We start from the raw sequence: 26,369 nt of genomic DNA on the forward strand, positions 1-26,369 counted from the left end.
CGAATATATACGCAGCACCGATCCCGAGCCGCACACTTTTTGTGCTTACGCTTGAGCCGAGACTTGTAAGCTGTGCTTTCTCATCAAGTTCCGTGTTCGGGGAAAATCACGAAGAAATTATCCAAGAGTTAGAGTTCATCATGCCTGGACGTCCGTTGTGGCAGGTAAGTGCCATTTGGATACGTTCCACATGGCTCGTGTAAACCATTTTTATTCAAATTGTACAAAAGTCGAAATTTTTATCAATCAGATCGGTCAATATCAATAAATTCCATAAATTCAAATGTACAAGAAATATTAGGAAGCTATAAATATACATAAAATTATTGTCAAAGATACGTTATTGTTCAATTTTTGTTTTTTTTGTTTTACGTATGACAAGAAACGTCCGGGTGTTTTTCTAATCAGCTGTGATTTGACAGATGAATCGTCGTACGGTGAACTAACGAGTAACGCGTTATTTCACTGTACGATATCGTTCGATAAATAATAACTAGAATAATATCTAGAATTGTATCTACGAGTTTTACTATAAAATATTGGTAAGCGAAAATTAATGTGATATTGGTTACGTATGTATATTGGTATATAACATTTTGATGACGCGTTCAAATAAAAATGCAAGTCATGTGAAAAATGATATATAGATTTTTTAATTGAAATCATTCGACTAAACAAAATGTTCGTATTTTAAAGTTTTCATTAATAACCCACCATCTAATTCTGGACTAGTCTTTCGTCGTATTTTGTTTTTGGTCTGACGTGAGTCAGCGATTACGCATCGTGCTCTGACATATTTTGTTGCTCTTCTCGCCTTCTCCAGTACTTTACCACAGATTTATACTAAAATGCTCAAAATAAAAAACTTATTTTTCGATCAGTCAGCGTGAAAGTCAGAATTAAATTCTCATTGGAGTCTCGTTGTATTTGAAACAAAAAAGAATTAAAAGAAAATAAAAAGAACAGGAAGATTCGTATATTAATACATTCAAAGTAGTCTTAAGGTTAATCCCATGGTTAAATTAATATAGGACCATGACCCGAGTCCAGCAATGGCTGACGCTTCTACGACTTCCAGAAATAACTCGAAGGTACTCTCGTGCCAAGTAAAACTTTGAATTAACTTTTACCACGTCAGAATATATTCGTTTTAGTTGAATTTCCCGAAAAATTGTGTCATTATCGTATTACGAATCTTGGATAAAAATTCACTTTGAACGAATAACAACGTCTGATCTATATCTTGAAACTTAGACGAATACTAAAAATAATCATTCGGATACATAAATGTAATTTTGAATGTACAGAAATGTATATTTCGATGATCAAATAAATTCATAAACCTACGTTTATTGTTCTTTTTTTTTTTATCGTAATGCGACAGGCCGCATGAGTCTTTGACAATAAGCCATTTTGATTTAACATATTTAAAAAGAATTCGTAACAATTCATTTTTCGTTACATCGTTTCGAAAACAAATTTCTCGAAAGTTTCTTAAAAATCAATAGAAAGATATGGATCTATAAAAATATACATCTACGATACAATCGATCGGTAGTTTTTAATCGTAATTACAAAAATAGAGAAAAAAGTTTGCTCATTCGTTACATAAGAAATGTATATTTTATATCAATATAAACCTTATGAAAAGAGACGAAAGATATATAGGATTGGGTGGGCGTACGGATATTTTCTGCCATATTTACATCGATAATTAATATTAAATAATTATCATCGTCGAATCATCGAGCAATACGTTACAAGATCCTAACTCTTTCATTTATCCATCGAATTCAATCGTATCCTATCATTCAATGAAACATCTAAAATATTAATAAAGAAATATCAATCAAATATTCGACAATTTGTCCATAATTATTCCTTCGTGTATGCGTGTATATGTGTGCGTGTGTGTACGTGTGTAATATATGTGTAATATATGTGTAACATGTGACGTGGTAATCGTTATATGTGTTTAATTACATTTAATATGTAAAATTTAATCATTTTTCATTTTGCTCCTTGTCATGTAAATGTAATTTTTTTTGTATGTAAAATGTTCGGCTTATTGTGTACTTTAACAGAATTGTGAGATCGAATATAGACGTGTGTCAAAACATTCGGCTCTGTTTCTCTTCGTCATCCTTTCCGTCGTTGCCTTTTTTGATTGATCGATTTATAGCGAGATGTAACAATAAATAACTGTTCCGGTTTCACACATAGATCTACATATGCCGAGTGGTTCCAAATCCACCGTGACCCGCTTGGCTCGCACCCTTGTTGAATCCCATTTGTAAATTGAGTTGACCTTCGCTAGCACGCAATTGTTCTTCCGTAAACGTCCTTTTATTTTCATCCGCCATTTTTGGTCCCAAACGGGGTCCATTGTATTCCGGATGTTTTTGAGTCTGTTTTATACAAATAAGAAGAAAATAAAATCAAATGTAAAAGAGAAATATATCGGAAGATTACAAATTGCACGTTCTATTCTATTACTCACGATCCTGCCAAGTGCATAAAGACAAAGAGTCACTTGAGGAATATTGCGTCTCTCAAAAAGATCAGCCGTTTGAAAGATTTCTTCCTGCGGTACACCGTATTCCTTGATAGCTGCTTGGAACCTAATCGAATAATAAACATTTTGATTATCATCTTTTGCAAGAACAAATATTTCCTGATTGAAGGAGACGAGAAAACAAGTTCATTAACCTTTGAACATTTTCCATAAGTTGGAAATTCGTTCCTTTGGCTTGAATCTTTTTGACGGAACCTGGCGCGAGTTTGTTGATTAATTTGCAAAGGATAACACCATCTTTGAGAATGTCTTCGTAATTTCCTGGCGGAAGTTTCTCACCGAGTACATCCTCGATCCAAGTGAGAATTTCCCCTTCTTGTTCCTTGTTGCGAGCCTGAGCGAAAGATAGGATGAGACGACGTATTATTTTTAAAAAAAGAAAAAAAGAGAAACGAAAATCAAGCACAGCTTTATCTTTTTTTCTTTTCTTTTTCTATCGCGAAGAAAGAAAGCTCCTGTTCCCTCTTCATTTTCTCCTTCTTCTTCTTTTAAAAAGCTCCAAAATTTATAAATAGAATTTCGGTTCTCTCTCTCTCTCTCTCTCGGTTGGTATTAAATTACTCGCGAGTATAAACCAACGTCGAAAATAAAATACGGCGGGCGTAGTTTCACGAGCTTTCTATTAATGACGGTTATGCGTTTCGCCCACCTGTTCGACTTTAACGCTAAATTATATGCACGTATGTATACGTATACTCTGTTTTTTTTTTTATTTTTTGGAACACATTCGGAGAAACATAAAATTGAAATAACAACAATATTGCTATACCAAACTATACGATTTCATAACTTGTTAATAACGCGTTGATCGATTTACTGCGTAAAATTTGACTGACGCAAGTAAAAGCCAAGCTGTTCTCACATCTGCCAACGTTAAATTAGTATTTATAGCATTAATTTGAAGTCAAACACGAATGCATGGATGCATCTATACACACAGAGAGACACACACATAGATATGCATATATAGATGAACAACAAATAGTACATCGGTACACGTAGCAGTATCCATGCTCGAAGTTCAATCGTCAGAAGTTTCGTGGCAACGTTTCGCACGATCGCAAATGATTATTTTTGGAAAAGGTTCCTATTTTCCACGAGTGGGGAGGAATGCTTTTACAAACCGTATAACAAAGATTATACAATCTGCAATCGAGATCGAAAGAAACGAATACAGTGTCTGTCGAGGTTTGCTTGATTTATCGTTTGCGTCTGGAAGGCCTGTCGATGTTATCCATCAAATTTTACGAATATATCGAGAATGCTCGTCGATATTTTTATCAAAGCGTTAGGTGATCAATATTCTTTTTTATTTATGTATCTCTCTCTCTCTTTCTCATGTTTGTCTGTCTTACGGAGCTCGTCATATCGAATCCTCGTCGATATTTTTATAAAAACTTGAGACGATAGATAATGTTTTTTATTTCTCTTCTTCTTCCATCTCATTTATCAATCTATTTTTATTGATCAATCTTATAAATAATTCAATCTATTTTACGAAACTAGGTAGGTACTTTAAAGAATTATTTTAAGCATTATCGTCGATGTATTATCGAAGAAAAGAAAACGAATGGAGAGAAAGAAGCAACGTGTTATACTCTTCAAGACATCGTCATTCAGATATTTTAAGCTTCATTCTCGAATATGTTATCCGTTAGTTCAGACTTCCTTTTCTCTCTAACCAGAGGTTTGTTTTGTAACAGGATTGACTAAATTTAAAGCCCGATTATAGTCGCTATCTCCAGCAGTAAAGTTTGGCCTAAGATCAAAACGTTCGTCACTTGTGCAAGGATGCATACACAATATTGAATTTGAGATCAAACGATGTTAGCAGCAATTTAGATTCGGAACTTAATTCGATATGTTATAGCGTTTAATTCATTTTTAAATCAATGATAAGTTACTAACATCATTAAGGATTATTTAATCTAACAAAATAAATGTTGGTAGGGTTAAAATCATTTCGTAAATCACACGTAGGACTCGGAGGCATGCGATTTGTTTCAAACGGTCGTTAACAAATTTATTTAGATGATTAGATTTATTTAAGATTATTCGAAAAGCAAGGATCGATAAGTTCCTCAAAAATTAGTTTGTCATTTAACAAGCAAATTTGTTAATTCGTTGCATTCCCCCATAAAGTTAGGGTTATTGTCTTTTAACAGGAACGTATTCATCTACGTATATGAACGGGAGAAAACATACCGGCATTTTTCTCTCGACTTCTCTTGACCTCACGAAGAAACGACTAATTTAACGATATAGAATAACTTTTGAACGATGTTGGAGAGTAGACTAAGTCGGACGGCTGGCGTCTCGATGCTATATGGTGTCATCCCCTCCCCCTTGCCCATCCTACTGATCTTCAACGACGAGAACTTTTGGCCCAGTGCCCATTGGGCATTCCCACACCCCCACTTGTAACCAGATCTTGACATTATAGCCTTATTTACAAGACTCGTAGACACTTCGTGTGTGTGTTTTTTTTTATATATCATTAATTATATATTTACAATGGTGTGCAGTAACAATTATAAACGAAAATATGTAATACATGAAATAGGTACGTGATTCTAAGACTCCAAGATATAATTACTGTCATCTAAATCGAAAAATGTTGACTTTTTTTCTTAATATTATAAATTATACTTCATTATCAGCACACGAAAAGATTCGATTAAACGAACGGTTCGATATCGTAGTTACAATAGATTTGAAATTTAGGTTATACAAGAGGACCCTGTGATTATTTTCGTGCTCTGTTCTTGCAGATATAGTTTTTCGTCTTGGATACAATTTTGACGTTTTAAAAGTTCGAGAAACTACGGGAAGATAATAATAAATAGTTCGACGTTACTGTATCTATGTGATTTTTCGATCTATTTTAAAAGTTCTTCCGTATATTTTGTAACATTAAAATAAGATAAAGATAAATTCTTTCGCTTATTATTTGTATACATATATCCGGGTGTTATTTTTAAGATAAGACGTTTCAGAAAAACGTCATTTAAATATCAAATGTGGAAACGTTCGAACAAGTGGGAGTATTTTGCAATGAGAAGGAGAACGGTTAACTTTCGTGGATTGTCGCCAGTTGAAAATGCCGATAAGTGTAAGCGTCGTAATTTCTGGATTCTGGCCACTACGAAGGGTGATGCCACCGCCGAGATTAGATTTCATCAATCAGCAAGCTATTTTCAAGTTTATCGTAGCAAATCCCCGTTTACGTAGTTGCACCGACACCTGGAACGATTGTGCTACTATTCCATTTAAATTTATTCAACTTGACGTAGTCTCGGATGTATTTTAACGACGACGTCATCTTTTTGTTTTACGCTTGTCAAATTTGTATTTCTATCATTAATCATTTCATCTATAAACAATTAAGCACGCCAATCCAAATACTTTTGATAGTAAAATTTAAACATAAATTCAGTAAGTAGAATCAAACGTTCTATCTTGAAAACATTTTATATAATACGATTTGTCATTATAAAAATTAATATGATTATTATTATTTTAATATTTAATCAATATAATTTTTTTTCTTTTTTTGCTAGGAACGATTAGTATGTTTTTTGCCACCGTTTCTTGTGATGTTAACTTAGTTTTATTTCTCGCCACAACGCGGCGTCGCGTAACGAAATTTCTCACAAGTGGAAATACTATATACCAGTATAAGTACCTAACACGACGGTTGTATCGTCAGCTTTGCGCAGCGGCGATATCGTAACCAATGAGGTTCTGCCGAGGTGCGATTATTGCTAGTTGAAAACTTTTACCAATACCCCGCCATGACGATGTGAAATACCATCGGCTACGGCAATTTTTGAAAGTTTCTACGGAAACTGATAATTTATATCAAACAAAATTAATTTAAGACATCGTGTTCTCATTCATAACTTGAGAGTGTGATGTTCACAATATTGTGATATGAGATTATTATCCTCTCTTCTATGACACATCCGGCCATTATCTCGCATTGCAACACTGCATCCGATAATTAAATATCATGAATGAGTACACATTATATACCGATATCGTTAATTTTTTGTGAATGGGTTCGCTCTTTCTTAGCCTTACTCTACTGAATTCACTAAAATTATGTCATTGCAAAAAATAAATTGAATAAATGAATTATTAATAAAATTTAATGCAAACGTTTTGATATTTATCAGGTTGCCGGAAAAAGAGAGGCCAGCCAAGAAGCCGAAGCTCAACAATGGATAGAGACGATCGTAGGAGAAAGATTTCCTTCAGGTAAATTTATTATCTAATTAAATTGCAAGTATAGCTAACAAAATAAGAATAAGTTTGAAAACATTATCCACGTATTATCCAAGATCTCTTAAGCAACGTGTGGGGTAAGTCTGGTATCGATTTACTACTCGGCTTGAACTTATCAGGGTTTACACCCCCTCGACGGATTGAGGCTAACCTAATATGTTGTCCTGTTATGTGGAGGCGACTTAGAACCGCAAGTTCTTTTATAATTTATACTAAAAATCAGAACTAAAGTTATCTTCAAATAAAAATTAAACGAGGAAAAGAATGAATAAACGAAATTTACAAACTTTTTTCTAATAAAATAATATAATTTATATTATATTAATCATCTCTAAGAATCTATTTAATTTTTTTCTTATACATATATATATATAACAAAGTATTATTTTGCAATATGATGTTTGACTATTTGGTTCGGGTTTATGCAATTAAACTTAATACTCGAGAAGTAACTATCTACGATCATGTAATCCTATTACTTGGAGGTGGAAAGCTTCGAAAAAGCGTTTTGATGTGGTCACCCCCATTGCTTTCTCACGCGAATGTACGAGCGTACGAGGGTTGACGACGAACTGCCACTGGAATCATATGATAGCCGGGTAGAAATTGTCAGGTACGTGACGTAGCAAAGGACAAACTCGTTCGAAAGGTTAGAATATTTCTATATAAGCTTGAGATTTTCTTACATGATTTACGTTAAAAATATATTTTAAATATTCCAAATTTATTTATAATCTATAAGAATCAATATTAAAACAATTAATTTTCATAGATTTCGTGATCGACTTAATGTAATATAGATAAATATTGTTAAACGTAAAGAAATTCACTTGAACCTAGAAAAAATTCATTCAAGGCTGATCGATATTTTAGGGGTAGTAGTTGTACCACCTTTTATTTTATGTTACCCCAGCAGAACGCGCGCTTTGTTACGTCACTACGAGCCACCCTATCGAATCCGGTTAAGAACGCACCCCTATGATTAACATGCTACCCTGCTGCAACAAACACGCAGGGCGTCGATGCAATTGCAAGCCAATCCTCTGTGCTGAAAGGCGAGAGACGACGAGTTTTCTACCCTTTTATATTAACTAGTTAACCCTTTGTTAGTTATTATTTTTTTTTAAATAAATCGATTCACGATTATATCGCAAATTTCGTCTTATCATACATCTGTTATTATTGATCATAGAAAGGTGTTGCTATCAATTTGTTTAATAAAAAAATTATATAGAAAAATTAGTTTATATTCTATCATCTGTCTTAGCAATACGAGGGTATCGCATTGATAAAATATGGTAACACAATAAGCCTCTACCTTTGACTGTCATCCTGGTGGCACGGAAGTCTCAGTGGAGGTGGCCAGACGATGAAACCACCCCCACCGAGAATATTTAGTATAATCCCCACTATGAACTTTCCGTGCCTATGACCGTCTAGCTAGGTGGGGTTTCTCTCTCCCAGTCGATAGGAAAGCTCTCGCGACGAAGTACCAGCCTGATGCTCGTGGAACCAGTTTGCACCTGTCGAGAACGAGAAGAACATTACCTGTCCTTTCTCCTCTTAGAAATAAAAATGATCGATAACTCGTACGAAGAAAATTCATTCTATGTTTCTAAACACATCATCGTACTTTCCAATTTCTCAATATCGATTCGTTCTATTTCATAGAATTTTCTGAAAAATCCATATCTCAGAATTAAATGTTTATCAAGAAAATTTTTTAACGATTAATAAAAAAGAATAAAAAGAAAATCATTGAAATAAAAAATTCCTTTGCGTAAAAACGATATATTCGTTTGTTTAAACAATCTTAAAGGATTTAATTGAACGCGTATATACGTACACCATCAACGAACGAGAACATCCAGAACTCGTTCGAGTCCATACTGCTTCTGATGGCCTGGTGCCACGACTAGAATTTATCTTAGACGCGTTTATCTAGGACGGATCTAGGTAGAAAAGACTCGACTGCTGTGAGTAGAATCGATTTCACGCTTTTCAGTTTACCATATCTCGTACCTACGATCTCCCTCCGTTCTCGTCTGCTAGCCGGATAGTCCAAGCTTTTGATGTTATTGACTCGTTTAAAATTAAACTCTCGATCGGTGTGATACGATTACATTCCTGCATATTTCTTCTATATTTCTCTATTTCTATTCAACAAACATCCAACAACGGGTCGTCGTCAAGGAACCACCGGAATTCTGTAACGTACACCATCTGTCCAAAAAGTTTCGAAACTGGATTAATAAAAAGTAATAGTAAATTGAAGAGAGATGACATTTTAAAAATTCAAATCGGATGAATACATAGGGTGGTTGAGAAATTTCGTTGGAAACTACGATGCAATTGCAACCGCATGATTGGACGCATTGTTTTGAAGCAAAAAGAAATCCCTTCCTTCGTTTCGTGACACAACAACAACGTTGACACACTATGGCCGCACGTCCATTACTTAACACTGCCTGATCACAACTGACTAGTCGAATGCACATTTGTTGTTTATATTTGTTAGTTCATGCTGCCACCGTAGTTGCTGTGCTGACGTAGCTTATACGCCAAGAAATAAAATAAGTCTCGGAAATTTGTCGACGTACGGTGTAGTAAACAGGATTTAACATCGTGATTCTAACGTTTCCGGATGATAGCCTGGTCATGGAAACTCGCCTGGTACGCTGGACGCGATCGTTTTTTCCTATCAACAACAAACACACGAACGAACGATCTGGAATTCAAAGTTCTAGGAAATATTTTCTATCCAGTTTAGTCCCAAATTTTACAACGAAGGATTATTATCATCATTGTATGCTTTTCAGATCAATTTTAAATTTCAACGTGAACATTGAGAAATATTTCTAGAAATTTATGAAAGACACGAGTACTTTTATCGTTCGATAGAAAAGTCAAGTAACGTTATTCGTTTAATTAGTGACAGGAAAGATCGTTGAAACGTCTTAAGGGGAAAAAAAAGGAGATCAAAAGTAAAAGCTATGACGAGAGTTATCGATTTACCGTCATGGATTCATCATGTTACGTCGTAGGGACGCCAGTGTATCAGGACTGCATAGGAGGCCTTGGATAGCCTAGTTGGAAATGGCACATAGTGTCTCCTCCTTTCGTTTCACTTCGAGTGAAACTTCGAATTTGCCCTTTCACGAGTTACATATCTCTCTCTCTCTCTCTCTCTCTCTCTTTCGTCTACTAGTTGTCTTTGGTCTCGTAGAAACGGGGACGATCCGCGATCTAAACTAAAACAGTGAATACGACGAAAAGAGAGCTTTTAACCAAACTAAAACGTCAGTCATCTGTCCGTCACGGCGGCGCAAGGCGTTTAGGTGCACCAGGGCATCAGCAGTCGTTTGAGGGATTTATAGGGTGTCCCGCCAACGTTTTGATGTCGACAAATCGATTGCTGTTTGACTGTGTGTCCCCTAATGACGATTTCACTTTCTCACGCTTAAATTCTTATACCATGAAAGGAGAATTTCGCGTTCACTCAGAGCGTTAGCAGCTGATGATGCTTTGGCTTTGACGCATGACGTCACAAAACCTCCCAACTACTAGGATAGCAAAGCAGAGCAGAGACTATTTGTCAAGGCCGTTACCCATCGGTCATTTCCTGATCAACTGTTCACTCCGATTCGGTATAAAGTCGAGCTCGACGAAAATCAAACGTCTTCCGAACTGCGAAATCTGAACTGCGACTACTGATGTCAGTAGTCCGTCAAAGGGCCATCAATGACGTCACTTGGAGGTAAGCCTACCAGGGTTACAGCCCCGAAGCAAATTTACGACCACGTTCAACAGGTGTTTCCTCTTCCCTCCTAACCAATGCCACATGCGCGAGAGGTAACACGAGGCGTACCATCTTCCTTACGAATTTTTTCTCTTTTTATTTAAGTACTTATTAAAATGATGATGATGATGATCATGATGATTAATTTAGAGAATAGAATAAATTGAATTAATTGTCGATAGGACGAAATATTTTATCGCGAAACAAAATATTTATCATCGCTTCATCTTATGTATTGGAGAGAGTTTACTCCTTTCATGCAATACCTGTTGCTGACGGTTGTAAATTCAGTCACAGGATGTTGTCCTGATGAAAACCGTGTTTTTGACGTCTTTATGACGGGTACCTGACGTTTAATCGATACGGTTACTCCAGACGCAAGCGCCGTGCTGCTATTCCACGAATTCCTTTCACCAATGTTCTAACTTGAGAACAAATAATATTATCTAATCGCAAATGATATAAAAATTTATTAAAATTATAATAATAATAGAAAGAAAACGTTTTGCATTTTTAAGAACTAAATTTACATAATAGAAACTATTATAATTGTTATTTATTTTTACGAGAAACTGATTCATGTGCATTAGAAACGATCGAAGACAATTAAACTCATACATTAAAGTAAATCTGAAAATGCACGATTTCTAAAATGTAATTCTCTTAATCCATTAATGCATTTGTTAAATTATAAAAGAGAATGATCGTGATAAGTACTCGAGAAAGTTCAAAGATTCAATTATACAAAGTTACAATAATTAAAATGAATTAATTAACGAAATTCTCTTTATATCTGCGTTTCAATTATTTCTTTTTCTTTATTGAAGAATTCGCGTCTCAAAGTAGTTCGAACGTGACGACGGTGACGTGTCAATGTAACAGGAAAGTATCCATAGTAGAAATAATTCTGATTTTCCAATACATATTGTATGGTTCATATTTTTTTTCGTTATTATTTTTTGTTTGTTTTTGTAACCAACTCGTATAGGATCTCTACATATATGCATTTTTATATGCATACCAACGTATACACGAATAAATACGAATACCTCGGGAAGAAGCGCAACATCTGAAAAATATCAGGCCAACATCAGTACGATCCTTCTTCTGGATGAAAAGAAAGACGTTTTTTAAAGATTCTTCTTCTCACAGCTAAAGTGTATTGTTCAATGTGACGTTCTCTAAGGGAATATTGATTTTCTGTCACCTTCTCACCTTTACGACATCTCACGGTGTTTCAACAATACCAGGAATGTATCAGTTTCACGAGTATCACGATGCTTGTTTACTACGTCCCTTCCTATCGTTGTTTGTTGCATAGAGAAAGAGAGAGAAAGTGAAATAGAGAGAATCTGGAGTGCTGGTCGCCGGGTCTCGATGTTTTCTGGATATCGTGAGAAACGTATACCCGTTATTTTTCACTGCACCGTTCTAATTCTACAACATTTTCTTATTTCTTGTGATTCTTGATATTTAAGCCGAAGAACAAGCTTAGGGTAATTAATACTAATGATAACGATGTAATATTAAAAATCAAATTAAGATAGGTGACTATATTTTTTGTTTATTAACGTATACGTGGTTGATTGATATTTCAACCTCAACATAAATTATCGAAAGTTTATAATATGTATTTTAACATTTGATAAATGTTTGATAAAAATAAGTGTATTTTCTCTCGAGAAAGAATTGAAACACACGGCTAAGGAAAAATATTTCCTGATATTCTATTCGCCTGGTAAGCGACTTAAACACCTCTCGAAACTCCAACGAATTCTTTCACGAGTCCGAGTACTAACGATTACCTCATGAGTGCCTGGCACGTGAGGAGATCGGGGGGAGTCCCCAGGGATAGGAACGTATTGTGAAAAAGTAGAAGAAACGAGATAAGAAAGAGGAACGTTGGAATAAGAAACGAAGGAGAAGAAGTAAGAAGAGAGGAAGTGTGAGTGAGGGCAAAGAAGAGAAAGAAAGAGAATGTGTATACACATTTTAAGCGTAATACCTACAATCCTGGTACCAATCCGGCATTTTACACTCGAAGGCGAAACCCATCGTCGTCGTCATCTTTTTCCTTTTCGTCAAGCGACTTTCCTTTTCATCGTAATAACTTACAATTTGATTTGATAACAATTGAAAACTTACGAAATAAATCAATAATTGAGATCAACGATTTATCCAAATTATTATACGAAGAATAATATCTATCATAATTAATTGATAATGAAAATATTGTCGGGGGTAAAAGAAAATATTGAAAACATCTCGAATATTTTCTCGAGAATAAAAAAATAAACAATCGTAGATAATTAAAAGAATCAGAAGATTATTCGAAGACTATCGGCTGTCGATCGCTCGTCAATCCAGAACTCAGGTTTGCGACCAGTTTTATACTAGGCGAGCAGATTTTAGGGTAGGCATTTTACCCGGACCACTCCAAGGCAGAACCACGTGACGTATCGTCCTTGCAGGATCAGGATGGTAGTTCATCGAAAAGCTGGCATGCGTGTTACTCCACCCGAAAAATTTATCGTTGACTTGGAATCGCAACCAGTGCTTCATGTTTTCGTTTTTTTCTCATTAACTTTTTCTCTCTCATTATTTCTCTTTCCCTATTTCTCTCTTTCTTTCTTTTAATCTTGTAAATAAAACAAAACGATATCTTCATTCGTTTGGCATAGGATTTTTACGATTCAAAGGGCTTATGCTGCTCTTAAATGGAGAACATCTAATTCTTATATATAATAATGAGTATGCACGATTGAAACGAACAGATACTCGAAGCTAAGTATGTTTTCTTAGTAACTCTGTAACTTTCATATTCATAGACGCTGCATATATTTCCATCCCCATTATATGCAGTAACGGTATGCAAAACGTGGAGCAGTAGGAGACATGCAATATGCATTTCTATGCGTCCCTGATTCCTCGGATCGTCTATCCTACAGCCATCCCGTTCACGTTCTTTCATTCTTCTCTTTAATTCTCTATACCATTGAATATACCCTAAACCAAGATACGCTCGTTTGAAGACGCGTTTCGTAAAATATATTTCTGTAAGCTTTACTCGTACTTCTTACAACCAAGATTCTGAATTTAATGATTAACATAAAATAATCTGTTCAATGATTAACAATTTCAACGAAAGAAAATAATTATTATTTCAAAGAACGTTACAAATTAATTCGAAATTCTATTGAATATCTATTCATTGCGTGTATAACAAACAATATAATATTTAATATTTATTTATATAATAATCATACATATATTTCGATAGATTATTATTATCTTCTTCCCTCGAGAAAATGTGAAACACGATTGGTAAGAATATTTAAAAGAGAGGGGGTTGGATTACGGACTTTATCGATCCATTTTGTCGCTTCTCTTTCACGTCCGATTGGAAGATGAGAAACGCGCGCAGGAAATAGAAAAAAAAAGAGAGAATATGCTGGAAGGGGTGTCTCTTCCCACGTATTTCGATAAAGTTGCGCGAGTGTTGGTGGGAGGACAGATGGCGTTGCTGTCGTCGATAGGTTCGATACATCAATGGCGGCTTGTACAGTGGAGGGAAAATCGAAAGGAAAAAAGAAGAAGAAGAAGGAAGAAAAAGGGATATAAAAAAGTAGAGGGAGAAAACGAATGAAAAAGACAAACAAAATGAACACACCTATATCTATTTATATACGTGTATATATATATACATACATAGGAATAATATATAGAAAAGAACTCCTGAAGGTAGCTAAATCCCTGGCAATTCGAGATGCGGCGCGTCTTTCGAATGGCGACTAAAATGTCTCCTCCTTTCTTGTAGATAATTTTACTTTCGTAAATGAGAGAAAGAAGAATAAGGATAAGGATATTCGCGAAGACGTCGACTAAAGAAGAAAAAGAAAAAGAAGTAGAAGAGGAAGAAGAAGAAAAATAATATAGAAGTAGAGAAGGGAAGGATAAAAAAAGAAGATACAGAGAAATAGGAGGAGAAACGGGATGATGACTCCGAGGACGACGCGTTTGTCTACTCTCGATAAAATAAAACTCCATAAAATGAAAGGAAAGAAAGGAAGGAAGAAAGGAAGAGGGAAGGAAATAAATGAAACGAACGATGGAGGGAAGGTGGAGGTTGTTCGATGGAAGACGGAGGCGGCGATTTTCTCGATCCTTCGATAAGCTAGCAAAAAATGCCATGCCCCCTTGGCTCACCTCTTGGCATAATGGGACACCATGAGAGAGCGTTGGTCGTATTTACTTTCCTTCCTTGCGTTCCTCTTCCCATTCTTTTTATTCCTTCGTTTTGTTTTATTATTAAATTTGTCTCGTCTCTCGCATGCGGCGTAGAGACGAGAAAGAGAGAATTAAAAGAAGAAAAACAGATCAAAAAGATGGGTCTGCGCAAAAGAGAAAGAGAAAGAGAGAGAGAGAGAGTGAGAGGGAGAACTCACTCTTGTTACGCTCCTCCCACATCGAACCTTTTCGCTCGTTGTTCGATGCTAGAGAGTGCAATAACCGAGTACGAGTATGCGTCTGCGCGTTTAAAAATCAACAACACGATTCGTTCTGCGTTTTCGGAAAGGCGGGAACGACTTATTCTGTGTTCCTGATGCAAACTCGCTCCTTCGCATTCTTTTCCTTGTCGAAATTGCTTTCTCTCTCTTTCTCTTTGTTTATCTCTCATTCTTTGTTTCCTTCGGTTCTTATACTGCAATATTTTCTCTCTTTCATCAGACTATTATCAAATAAATTAATAACTTGATCGTATAACAATTTATTACATGTTATTCATCTGTAATGTAAAAATAATTATATAACTAAAATGTTTTTCTTTTTAGGAGTCAATTACGAAGATGCTTTGAGAGACGGTGTATTACTTTGCAAGCTCATGAACAAATTGCAGCCTGGTATCATAACGAAGATTAACACTTCCGGTGGGGATTACAAAATGATGGATAATCTTAATCAGTGAGTATTTAATAAAAAGAAATAAGACAAATAACAAATAGATTTATCGTCGAATTCATTCATGATTCAGTCATGATTGTAAGAACTTGCGATACAGGTATCACGATATCTCTCACTTTCACTCGATCGTAGAATGACATTTGCTCTTGTACGTTCATGCTCTCCTCTTTATCATTCGACTTTACGCAATCGACAGTGTTTTGCGTTTCGACCGTACGGCATATCGATGAGACTAGTCCGATTAACGAGGATCACATACGTCGATATCGAACCCTACGACTAGCGATTGTTGAATTATCGAATCGTTCTCTGTATTATTCGAGAGAAAAACTCGAGAACTCGACGACGACGACGATGGTGGTAAACTGGCGCGCATGTTACAATATTCTCAAGGTTCCTCTTTCTATCTCAATTTTCTGTACCCCTGATAAATAAGTACCGAAGATGTCCGAGGTCGGGACCGTCGTTGCTTTCTGTCCTTCGATATATCCGACCGAATCGATTCGAGTAGTAGTACGTGCTGCTAATATCGAAAGCAACCCAAAGTCGAGACTCTCGATCCGTCTCTTCTACTCTATCTCTCTCTTTCTTTATCAGCGAACGTTCTCGTTGCACCTCGATGCACTCCGATGCGTGCGCGTCTTCCTTTCCGAGGGCGCCAACAATACAAATAATCAACAAAAATTTCACGCTAAATTACACTCTCCCCCTTACTAAATTTTAATATATTTTATTTTTATTTTATCTTAAGTCTTATATATGATTCAAATTTTTTTTATTTTTTTCCGTAAACAACACAATAAATGTATATATTATGCGAAAGTGAATTTGAATGACTTTCGCTTCCCAATAATTTACATACCATTAAATTTTTGTATCATTCGTCAGTCGTCTTAAAAAGAAAATATATGTTTTCATAAGAACTCTTCTAAACAACAATTTCTAATCTTACATCCGGAATATGAGGATATTGGCATGGAATGCCTACAGTGATTGCTACCATCCTGATGAACTATTCGAACGTGAAGAGGTAACACGATATTTCAAAGAGAAGCGCACTTTAACACACAGTTAGAATGATTTTAATCGGGTGATTGGTCATCGATTGGAAATTTTACTATAATTTAACAGGAATTTTTTAATTTCTTCTTTTCATTTGAGTCTCTCTCCTCGTGTGCGAACGAATTATTTGTTCCTGCTAAAAAAAAGGGGGAATAAATAAATAATGAAAAATAAAAAAACGTGAAAAGAAAGCCTAAAACAAATGAAATTCGTGTAAGTTTATAAAAGGTGCAAAAAGATTCTCCTCCCGAAGAAGAAGCGTGTCGTCTTTCCTACGCGCGGTCCTTGCGCGTTTGTGAGTCAGCGCGCGCAACGCTGTTCTTATTCGTCATTCAGCGCGTTTTCGTTGCCGAGTGAGCGCTTTTGTGAGATGGTGGGGCGAACGATGCGCAGCGCGGCCACTCCGCGTTACTCCCTTTTTACGCGGCTAACATGTACGTACAAAAGTTCATTACGTTCTCTAAAACTCATTGTCAGTCAAGTCAGCTAAAATAGCGCTGCTTCATTTCATAGATACATCTACTTCCACCTTTTTCTGATAACCCATTACACCGAGGGCTTTTGAACACTGGCCTGCCTCACATTTCTCGTCTTCTTCTTCTTCGTTCCTTCTATGGAAATGTACACGAAACAAACATGGACGACGACGCCGTGGCGTGTTTTTTTTTCACCTAAGAGACGTTTTTTTATGGAATACAAGGTTTTATGATTATGATGATAAATTGATTTACATCGTATTATAAATGCACGTGATCATTATTTGATTGATAATATCGGATTCTTTTTTAATTCTATATTTCATCCATCTATATAACTATTCTACTTCTGCGTATATTAGAAAGTGCCTGCGTGTCCTTTCCTATTAATCGCCGTTTCTTATTTTATTTCCCCTCTATGCTAAATATTTAACGCAAACGTTCAATGGATTCTCGGCACGCGTCGTATAAGAGCAGTTTTATTTTAATAATAATAATAATATTTGTTGTCTAACAGTATGTAATATAATTATTGAAATTTCTATCTTTTTACGAAGCATCACTTATTAATTAACTATACCAACATCGAGAAGAAATAAATGTCAATAAAAATGTTGTGCGATGATCGGATGACAACGAGAATCCCACATCTGATCTGTTTTTCGGTGCTCATACGCGACTGTCGCGTGGCATCATAGGAATTTATGTTGGCAAGAGGTAAAATAAGAGTTCGATTTAGCGTTTCCAACGAACTCGCGCGTTAATGGGGGAAACGAACGATGAACGATTTCTATGAATTATGTTAGCCTGTTCTAATAGTACGCGTGGCGCGCCGTTCTTGCGGCACGAAAATACGCGAAGACGTTAGGTTGTTCGTTTGCATTTATAATTAAACGTCCTATCGTGGCTTACTCGTATGCTGGACGACGACGATAACGACGACGACGACGACGACGATTCCTCTTTGACAGAAAACCGATGCAACCACGTCTCGACGATGTCTTCTTGTCGCTCAGAGACAATAGAAACGCGTCACCGAGTTAAACCATCGTACAGGCTAGCATCCATAGAAAGGAGTTTGCTCGTGTCGATCTCTCGTGTTCACCTTTCCCTTTCAGTTTCGCGCTTTCGAGGAGCTTTCTTTTACCCCTATCATTCTTCGTTTCTAATCGTGACCACATTTTTTACTTTTCACTTTCCTTTTCTTCGATACGAATTCTTAAACACGATTGAATGATTGATGAATACGTTGTCTTTTGTTCGTATTATCATTATGAACATTCGTTTATACTTTTAATTCAATGAAAAATATTCTATTTAGGTTTCAGAAAGCCTGCACGAAATATGGCGTTCCTGACGTGGACCTTTTCCAAGCGGTTGATCTTATGGAACGAAAAAATATCGCTCAAGTTACTAATACCATCTTCGCTATTGGACGCACTGTAATTAGATTTTAATTATATATCATTTATTAGATCTATCGGATAATATTTTGAATTGTTTTAATACGATTCACAGACTTATAAGCATCCCGAATGGCGTGGCCCTTGGTTAGGACCAAAACCAGCGGAAGAAAACAAACGATCGTTCACGGAAGAACAATTGAGAGCCGGGGAAACGTTAATTGGTTTACAAGCGGGTACGAATAAAGGTGCAACACAAGCTGGTCAAAACTTTGGTGCTACGAGAAAAATTCTTCTTGGAAAATAAATTTATTTTCTCAATGTGTGTTAATTTATAACGAAAGAGATCGAATGAAAATACAAATGTAGATAAATTAAGATAGTTTATATATTAAAATACGAGAAAATGATTATATAATTAACAAAAATAAATATATTTTGTAACCTTAATAATGTATTTGCAATGAAATCAAAGATCTTCCGCGACCGACAAGATGGCCGGCCGGCCGGCCGGCAACGTGCCGAGTATTAATATAGTGGAGGCTCATCGTATACGAAGAGAAGATATACTTATGAAGATAGAAATATACAAACACGAGACTCTTGCTCGTAGAATGTTACAAACACGATATCGGAGTACACGAAGCAGTACATATAAGAGAGAATAGTTGTGTGTTGGATGCTAGCTCGCATACGGCACGTATCTATCGTACATATATAGAATACTTACAGGTAAACTACGTTCGTAGTACGTCGAAGTGGTATGTCAGTGACGCTGACATGAGTGGGCGTGACGTGTACGTACACGCATTACACGCATTCCTCGAGCAGTTTCTACATCGTGAGACTCCCCAAAGAACAGGCGAGCATCCGAAGATGGTGTAAGCTTCTCGAGATTACGATTCACATGCTTACCTTGTTTGTGAACATGTCGAAGTCCTATGTTACTACTACTCGTACTCAAACACATATTCATTATTTCTGTGATAAACAAAACCTACTATACAGAGGCATATAAAAATAATTAACAAAATATAAAAACGATCTCGAATATATTTCTATTTTATATCAGTTATTTAAATATCGATAGGTAAACGAACAATATTCCTAGATTTAATTATATTTAATTTGATTTCTATTCGATGATGTGTTAATTACGACAAATTTATATTTTCATATTATTTCAATGCGGTTAATTATCTTTTTTTGTTGTTAAATCAGCTAGAACAGAGGTTGAAACATCGAATAAAAATACAATCGTAAAAAATGGATGATGTTAGCGTGAGAGAGGAAACGGAATACTATCGAACGTGGGGCAGGCCAGTTCTCGGGGACCCCCTGGTAAAGGGTACCAGAAAATGTAGGAAGGAATAATCTCATGTTGATATCGCAAACGTATCTCTCTTTGGCTTCTTTAATCTCATGCGTTCCTCGTTAAAGGGGAGCGCTGCGGAGTGGCCGCTCCGCGCATCAATGCGCCCCACTTTTCTTCGCGCACTCGAAAGCCGCGTACGTACGAAAAAGCCGCGCAAGTTTATTCGTCCTATCAATCGTCAACATTTTCTTTCGAAAAATAAACAGGATCCTTTTTTGTATCATTTTTCTACCCTTTTTTCCCCCTTGAAATTATTCCAAAATTCGTCCAATACGACGCGATCCACGTTACCTACGAATAATATTTCTACGTTAGATCAAATTATAAAATGTAATTTAAATATAATTATTTAATAAATAATATATTATATAATAAATAAAATTATAAAATTATAAATATGTAACGTTTTTAAAAATAATATCAATCGTTGGGTAGAACATTTTCTGAAAATACAAATTTTGTTTGTTTTTTTTTTCTTAAAAAATACATTTCTCAAATAAGTACAACAAATATGGCGGTAGCGTCTCGTTGTTCGTCGTTGATTGGTTGCATATATCGTAATTTTAATTACGATATAAAAATAATAACGCATGTTAATTATAATTACAAATATGAATTGGTTTAATGTAAAAAAAATTATTATATTAAATTGCTGAAAAAATAACTAGACGATATAGTATACCTGTAGGCTGTTTCCTCCTAGAGAGTCGAGATGTTTACTCTTCAAATTCCAACGTTCGAATGAATTACCTAATATCGGCACGAGGTCAACCAACCAATCCTGTTCTGTTTTGAGGTAATAAACGAGATCTATATATAGTAGGTTAGTTTCTAAAGGTTACAAATAACTTACATAAATTTTTCTTACGATGTAAAATATAACCAAAGATAGATGAATATATTCGGAAATATAAAAAAAATGACGCGCGAATAGGATTAAAATTATTATTTTTCTGATGCACACCTGTTGATTGTGTTATACAGGTTTTAATTTAAATACTTTTGAATGTTACATAGGGATACATGATACACGGCACGTACATGTAAGACATTTCTTTTGAAATAAGAGAAGTTCGTGATTTTTTCTGTAGAGGGCAGTAAAAGAAAAAGTTAGTACAGGGGTTGCATGTGTCATTCTAACCTCATGCACTTGCGTATGTACATATATATATATATATATACATATATATATTATTAAATATATATAACAAAGTTCGTAGCTGAATTCATACTGATTTCTAATGTGCAATCGCTAATCGACGTATACTGCGAGATATCGATATTAAACGTCAAAGCAAAGATGGCGTGGATTTGTATTGTGTCTGGTTTTTAAACTTTATTTGAATTTTATCGAAACGTGACAGGAAGAGAGGATATAGTTATTCGATATATCGTCCGGATTAATCAAGATCGTATTGAAAATATTTCATTGAATAGGAATGTTAAAACATATTTCGAAAGGTCACGTGCAATTTTGTCCACAAGGGGCATTTTATACTTAACCTATTCTCGCGTGAACCTTGAACCATCGTGTTTAAATTGATCATATATAGAGTGGATCTCTGATCGGTCTTAAAACTTCAATTATTTGTTTATTTCAAATTCTTTTTTATTTACCGAGCTAGGGAAGGACTTTGATTTATTTGGACAACCAAAGGGAGAGCCAAAGTACTTGTGTTTGGACTTAGAATTATTTATCAAACATATATTTGGGATTCACTTTGTAACCAATAGAAAGCTTCGTTTGAATGTAGAAAATATTAGTATTCGGGTGAAATGCCTAAAATAAAAACCAAGCAAACATCTAACAATTTATGGATAAGACAACGCGAACTGGGCATAAGGTTTCCTCTGGGACATAGCGACCGCTTTCACAAAACCCTTTACTCTTCCATTTTTCCCATAACATCTTGGGATCATGGAGACAACTTGGCTGTCGCTAGACATGGCGGTGTCTTTAACTTGGAATATTCTCCTGACGGGTAAATATGTTACTTTTTTAAAAATTAAAATATATATTTAATAAAGAATAAGAAATTCTCTATTACTCATTTCTTTCTTGCTTTTTACAGATCACTTTTACTGGCAGCATGCGAAAAGAAAAGTATTTTGATGTTCGATCCATTATGTAGAAAATTAGTACGAGCTATAGATAACGCTCATAATGATTGTGTTAATTGTGTCAGGTTGGTACAGCTTGTTTTGAATAAATTACAAATTTCCTATGGATCAGAAAAATATGCTGTCAATCGTGTACTGGTGATAGATTCCTAGATCAACGAATGTTTGCTACCTGTTCCGATGATAGTACTGTTGCTCTCTGGGATGCCAGAAACTTGAAGCAGAGAATAAGAACCTTACAAGGACATTCTAACTGGGTTAAAAATATAGAATATAGCCCTAAGGATGGCTTATTATTAACTAGCGGATTTGACGGTAGCATATATACTTGGGATATTAATAGGTCATTATTATCAATTTAACAGTTAAACGGCAAATATTATACAAATGAAATAATTTCTTTATTTGTATACCACAGTTTTACTGAAAATAATTTTCTTTACACACGTGTCTTTCACACAAATGGATTGATGCGAACGAGACTTAGTCCTGATGCCAGTAAAATGTTAATATGTACTACATCTGGATATCTTATTATCATACATAATCTTCAATTAAGTACGCTTGCTCAAGATTTGGCTGGATTCAAGGTATTTGATGTATCAAATACAATAGATCTATCAACAAATATAATATATTACATATTACATAATAATAATATATTATTTCTCCTGCTCTAGCCTAACATGTATCGACTGATGCAATTATCTCAAACCACTATACCGGTTGCTGCCACTTATACACATTTATTTTCTCATTCTCGTAAACATAACAGAGTAGAATTCTTAACGGATTTTCCAGTAGGAGACGATGCAGAAGTGATCTCTAGTCTTCAAGTACATCCGCAAGGATGGTGTGCCTTGTCCCGGAATATCAGTAATGGAGAAAAGTCAGAGGTTGAATATCACATTATATAAAATATTATTTGATCCAACGAATAAATATATTTATCGTTTTCATATTAAATTATTTGTTTTTAGTGGACTTGTGTTCATGATATTCAAGAAAGAGACATGTCAGAATGTATAGATCAAGTGAAAGAAGCCGAAGAAACATCTCAATTCAACGAATCGACGATCGAAGAATTTGAAGATTCACAACAGCCACAATCTTCGCGTTCGGGAATAACGTCGTCCTTCGTGATTGAGAGCGCAAATCGTGCAAGAGTTGTTCACACGGTATCCGACGTAAGACCAAACTCATTCGTTTCTACAGAAAATTCACAACCGATAACACCGTTGAGAGCTATGAGTTGGCGAGAAAGTCCGCGTCGTAACGTACGTTCGCAATCGAGAAGTCCAAGGCCGGAAAGGAATTTCGTCAGGACGAATTTTGGTTTGGTCGAAGTAAATTCGAACGTAAATGCGAACGATTCTCGAACGAACGCGAATCAAGACGATGACAGACAAGATAGTAGATATATTATTGGTACGGAAGATAATAGCGAGGGGGCGAACGATGATTCGGTGGACAATCGAGACAGAGACGGGGAACAAGAATATAGATCGCAGAGATCGAATTCACAATTGAACGATTTAAGAAGACGCAATGTAATTGATAATTTTTCTACCGCCAACGTAGAATTGTACGTTAACAACAGTGACGTTTGGGAAGCTCTCGTGGCAATAAGGGAAGCAAGACTTCGGAGGGACCGCGAGAGAGAATTTTATCCGACTCCTGAGAGAAGAGACTGGCTTGCTAGATCGAGTAATGGTGGCGTAAACATTAATATTCCTCGTTCGTCTCATACCGTAGTTATTATCGGTGATAGAAGTAGGACGCAAAGTCAGAATAGACAGGGCCATCAAACGATGTACGCGATACCGAGAAATCATAAGATACATCAGAATACTTCTAGGTTGACTCATTACATAGAGGAACCGAACGTCGGTTCTGGTTATATCAAAGAATTATGTTTTTCCGCAGACGGTAGATTAATATGTTCCCCCTTTGGTTACGGTGTTAGATTCTTAGCATTTTCCAACGATTGTGCCGAATTATCAAACTGCGTTCCTCCGGCTAACGAGCCTATGCAACTTTGCGAAGTAACTACTAGCCTCAGTCACACTGACATCGTAGTTAGTACGAAATTTTCACCAAAGCATTGCTTGGTTGTATCCGGTTGTCTAAGCGGAAAAATAGTTTGGCATCAGCCTGTACTTTAGTCGAATCTTAAGTTTACGGCTGAATCTATACTCTCACAATATTAGAGGAATTGTGCTTCTTTTTCATAAATCCGTTTTTTTGTCGTTTGTTTTATACCAAGCAACGCCCACTTCATTGATTTCATTTCTTTTTTTTTCCTCTTTCATTTATTTAATTTTTTTTTCCTTTTTTAACAATCTTCAAATTTTTGATTTAACTATTTTTTTCCTTTTGTATGAATCTATTTCTTCAATAATTCGATTCGATTACACGGACGATCGTTTTGGATTTCAATTTCGGAAAAAAGGTTTACGGCAAATAGATGGAATCAAAATGTAATATATTATTTGTAGATAATTATTTTTGAGAAAAGATTTTTTATTTTTAATCAACCCAATCGAATTCTTACCTTTTGATCTATGAATTACGGCAGTTTGTGATGCGAGAGATGGTATATTTCTTTCATATAATAGAAGAAATAATGCGATACGAAAATAAATTTATATATATATATATAGAAATATATATGTATATATATATATATACATATATATATACACACATACATATATACATACATACGTATATATATATATATATACATATATAATAAAAAATAATAGTAAACTAAAAAAAAGAATCGTATAAAGAAGACAAGACATGCGTGCCATGCATACTTACGGAAAAAATCATACAAAGAAATATTTATCTGTATTTTAGAGACATTCCGCTTACAAAAATGCGTATACGTATGTGTGATCTCGCAGAGTGATAACTATGACGTTATTAATTCTGGTGTGTAATTATCAAGAAACAACAATTTCAATGTCTTGCACATAGTTTACATATTAACATGTAATTTATACGCGAACGAGACACTAATTGAATTCAGCGATAATTGGAATTGGCACGACGCATGTGTTATATAATTATCAATAAAAATATCGGCATTATATCAAATGAAAACTACTTGAAAACTTTCAATGATTATTACTAATTTAAAAATAACGATTGCAAATTCATTGTGTGCAAAATATATGTCGGAATGTATTACGACAAAGAAACAAAGGTAAAATCAATTTTTTATCTAACACAATAATCCGACACGTCGCAGCAGCGATATAAATAGTTCTTCGATGTTTAACGTTAGCCGATTTATTTGAAACTAAGAAACCCTACCATGTTTCTCGCCAATCAATGGAAACGATGTACAAAGTCGTAGCCAAAAAGAAAAGAAAAAGAAAAAAAAAAAAGAATCTTCGAATAATAATCAAATGCATTTGTTTAGATTTTATTTTTATTCTTTTTTGGCCTGATCGTTAGTAACGTAAATCTGTAAGTCTATCGAAACTGTTAGAAAATAAGCGCACTATGTGTCATTATTAATATATTCACGCCGTAAAACGATTCAATGTATCGCCAATGCGATTTCAATTTATCATCTTTACCAAAACAAAACAAAACAAGACAAAAAAATAAAAAACGGGGAAAAATATGGAAGAAGAAATTATATGTAACTTATCGAAGACAATATTGGATGTTGCGAACGTCGATTCACGTAACGGAGACGTATCACTCGAAATTCGTCAATTCTCCAACATTCAATGCAAATTATTATTATTATAATTATAATTATTATTATTATTATTACTACTACTACTATTCTAGTACTACTACTATAATTATTATATATTACTATTATTATTATTATTTTTATTATTTTTATTATTATTATTATTATTATTATTATTATTATTATTCTTGTATGTACGTTGCATCTTTATTTTAAAAAAAGAAAAACAAAAAGAACAAAAAATTAACTCAAAGGAGGAGTAAAGGAAAAGAAACGAAAATAAGAAAATAGGTGAAAGGCAATACGTGTAAAATATGTAAATAAGTTCTCGATTAGATTATAGCGAAGGATATATATATATAACAGTGTCCTGATATACACGTTTGAAGTGCATTCAAAGGCTGGATCGAAAGCGTTTCATTTTAGAGATTTTTTGGAGCTGAATTTTATCTACGTAGACATTTTTTCATAAGCGTTTTATCTTCAATGGGAACTCTCGCTTCGATGTAAAACTGAGAGAAAAAGTAAGAAAGAGAAAAGAAAGAGAGAGCTTCTCTGACAGGTACTTAAGATGCTCGATCTTGAAATTTG

At 35.0% G+C, this 26,369-nt stretch overlaps 3 protein-coding genes, 1 long non-coding RNA gene and 1 other non-coding gene across 7 annotated transcripts; 3 read left to right on the forward strand and 2 right to left on the reverse strand.

Annotated features, from left to right (window-relative positions):
- Positions 1 to 23: 23 nt before the first annotated feature.
- Positions 24 to 19,038, forward strand: LOC122520970 (muscle-specific protein 20-like). Its single transcript, XM_043641313.1, has 5 exons — positions 24 to 164; positions 6,754 to 6,835; positions 15,494 to 15,623; positions 18,483 to 18,603; positions 18,680 to 19,038. Exons 1-5 carry the CDS (start codon positions 141 to 143, stop codon positions 18,869 to 18,871), a joined length of 549 nt encoding a protein of 182 aa, XP_043497248.1. The 5' UTR covers positions 24 to 140; the 3' UTR covers positions 18,872 to 19,038.
- On the reverse strand, positions 1,601 to 4,887 carry LOC122520969 (myophilin). Its single transcript, XM_043641312.1, has 4 exons — positions 4,781 to 4,887; positions 2,710 to 2,909; positions 2,501 to 2,621; positions 1,601 to 2,408 (listed from the first exon to the last, which is right to left on the reverse strand). Exons 1-4 carry the CDS (start codon positions 4,784 to 4,786, stop codon positions 2,226 to 2,228), a joined length of 510 nt encoding a protein of 169 aa, XP_043497247.1. The 5' UTR covers positions 4,787 to 4,887; the 3' UTR covers positions 1,601 to 2,225.
- On the forward strand, positions 6,283 to 6,423 carry LOC122521546. Its single transcript, XR_006304793.1, has one exon. It is a non-coding gene; the product is annotated as a U4 spliceosomal RNA (small nuclear RNA).
- On the reverse strand, positions 7,193 to 9,865 carry LOC122520971. Of its 3 annotated transcripts, XR_006304629.1 has the most exons (4): positions 9,175 to 9,865; positions 8,709 to 9,085; positions 8,181 to 8,385; positions 7,193 to 7,440 (listed from the first exon to the last, which is right to left on the reverse strand). It is a non-coding gene; the product is annotated as an uncharacterized LOC122520971 (long non-coding RNA). The 3 variants fall into 3 exon arrangements; XR_006304628.1 differs by lacking the exon at positions 7,193 to 7,440 and having other exon boundaries at positions 8,018 to 8,385; XR_006304630.1 differs by lacking the exons at positions 7,193 to 7,440; positions 8,181 to 8,385 and adding an exon at positions 8,449 to 8,539.
- A 2,114-nt stretch (positions 19,039 to 21,152) lies between the features above and the next one.
- On the forward strand, positions 21,153 to 24,700 carry LOC122520680 (DDB1- and CUL4-associated factor 10 homolog). Its single transcript, XM_043640885.1, has 6 exons — positions 21,153 to 21,921; positions 22,012 to 22,125; positions 22,206 to 22,403; positions 22,479 to 22,650; positions 22,741 to 22,956; positions 23,041 to 24,700. Exons 1-6 carry the CDS (start codon positions 21,716 to 21,718, stop codon positions 24,223 to 24,225), a joined length of 2,091 nt encoding a protein of 696 aa, XP_043496820.1. The 5' UTR covers positions 21,153 to 21,715; the 3' UTR covers positions 24,226 to 24,700.
- The last annotated feature ends 1,669 nt before the right edge of the window (positions 24,701 to 26,369 follow it).

Source organism: Polistes fuscatus, unplaced genomic scaffold (assembly GCF_010416935.1).
Source record: "Polistes fuscatus isolate 324 unplaced genomic scaffold, CU_Pfus_HIC Scaffold4, whole genome shotgun sequence".
Classification (NCBI taxonomy): domain Eukaryota; kingdom Metazoa; phylum Arthropoda; class Insecta; order Hymenoptera; family Vespidae; genus Polistes; species Polistes fuscatus.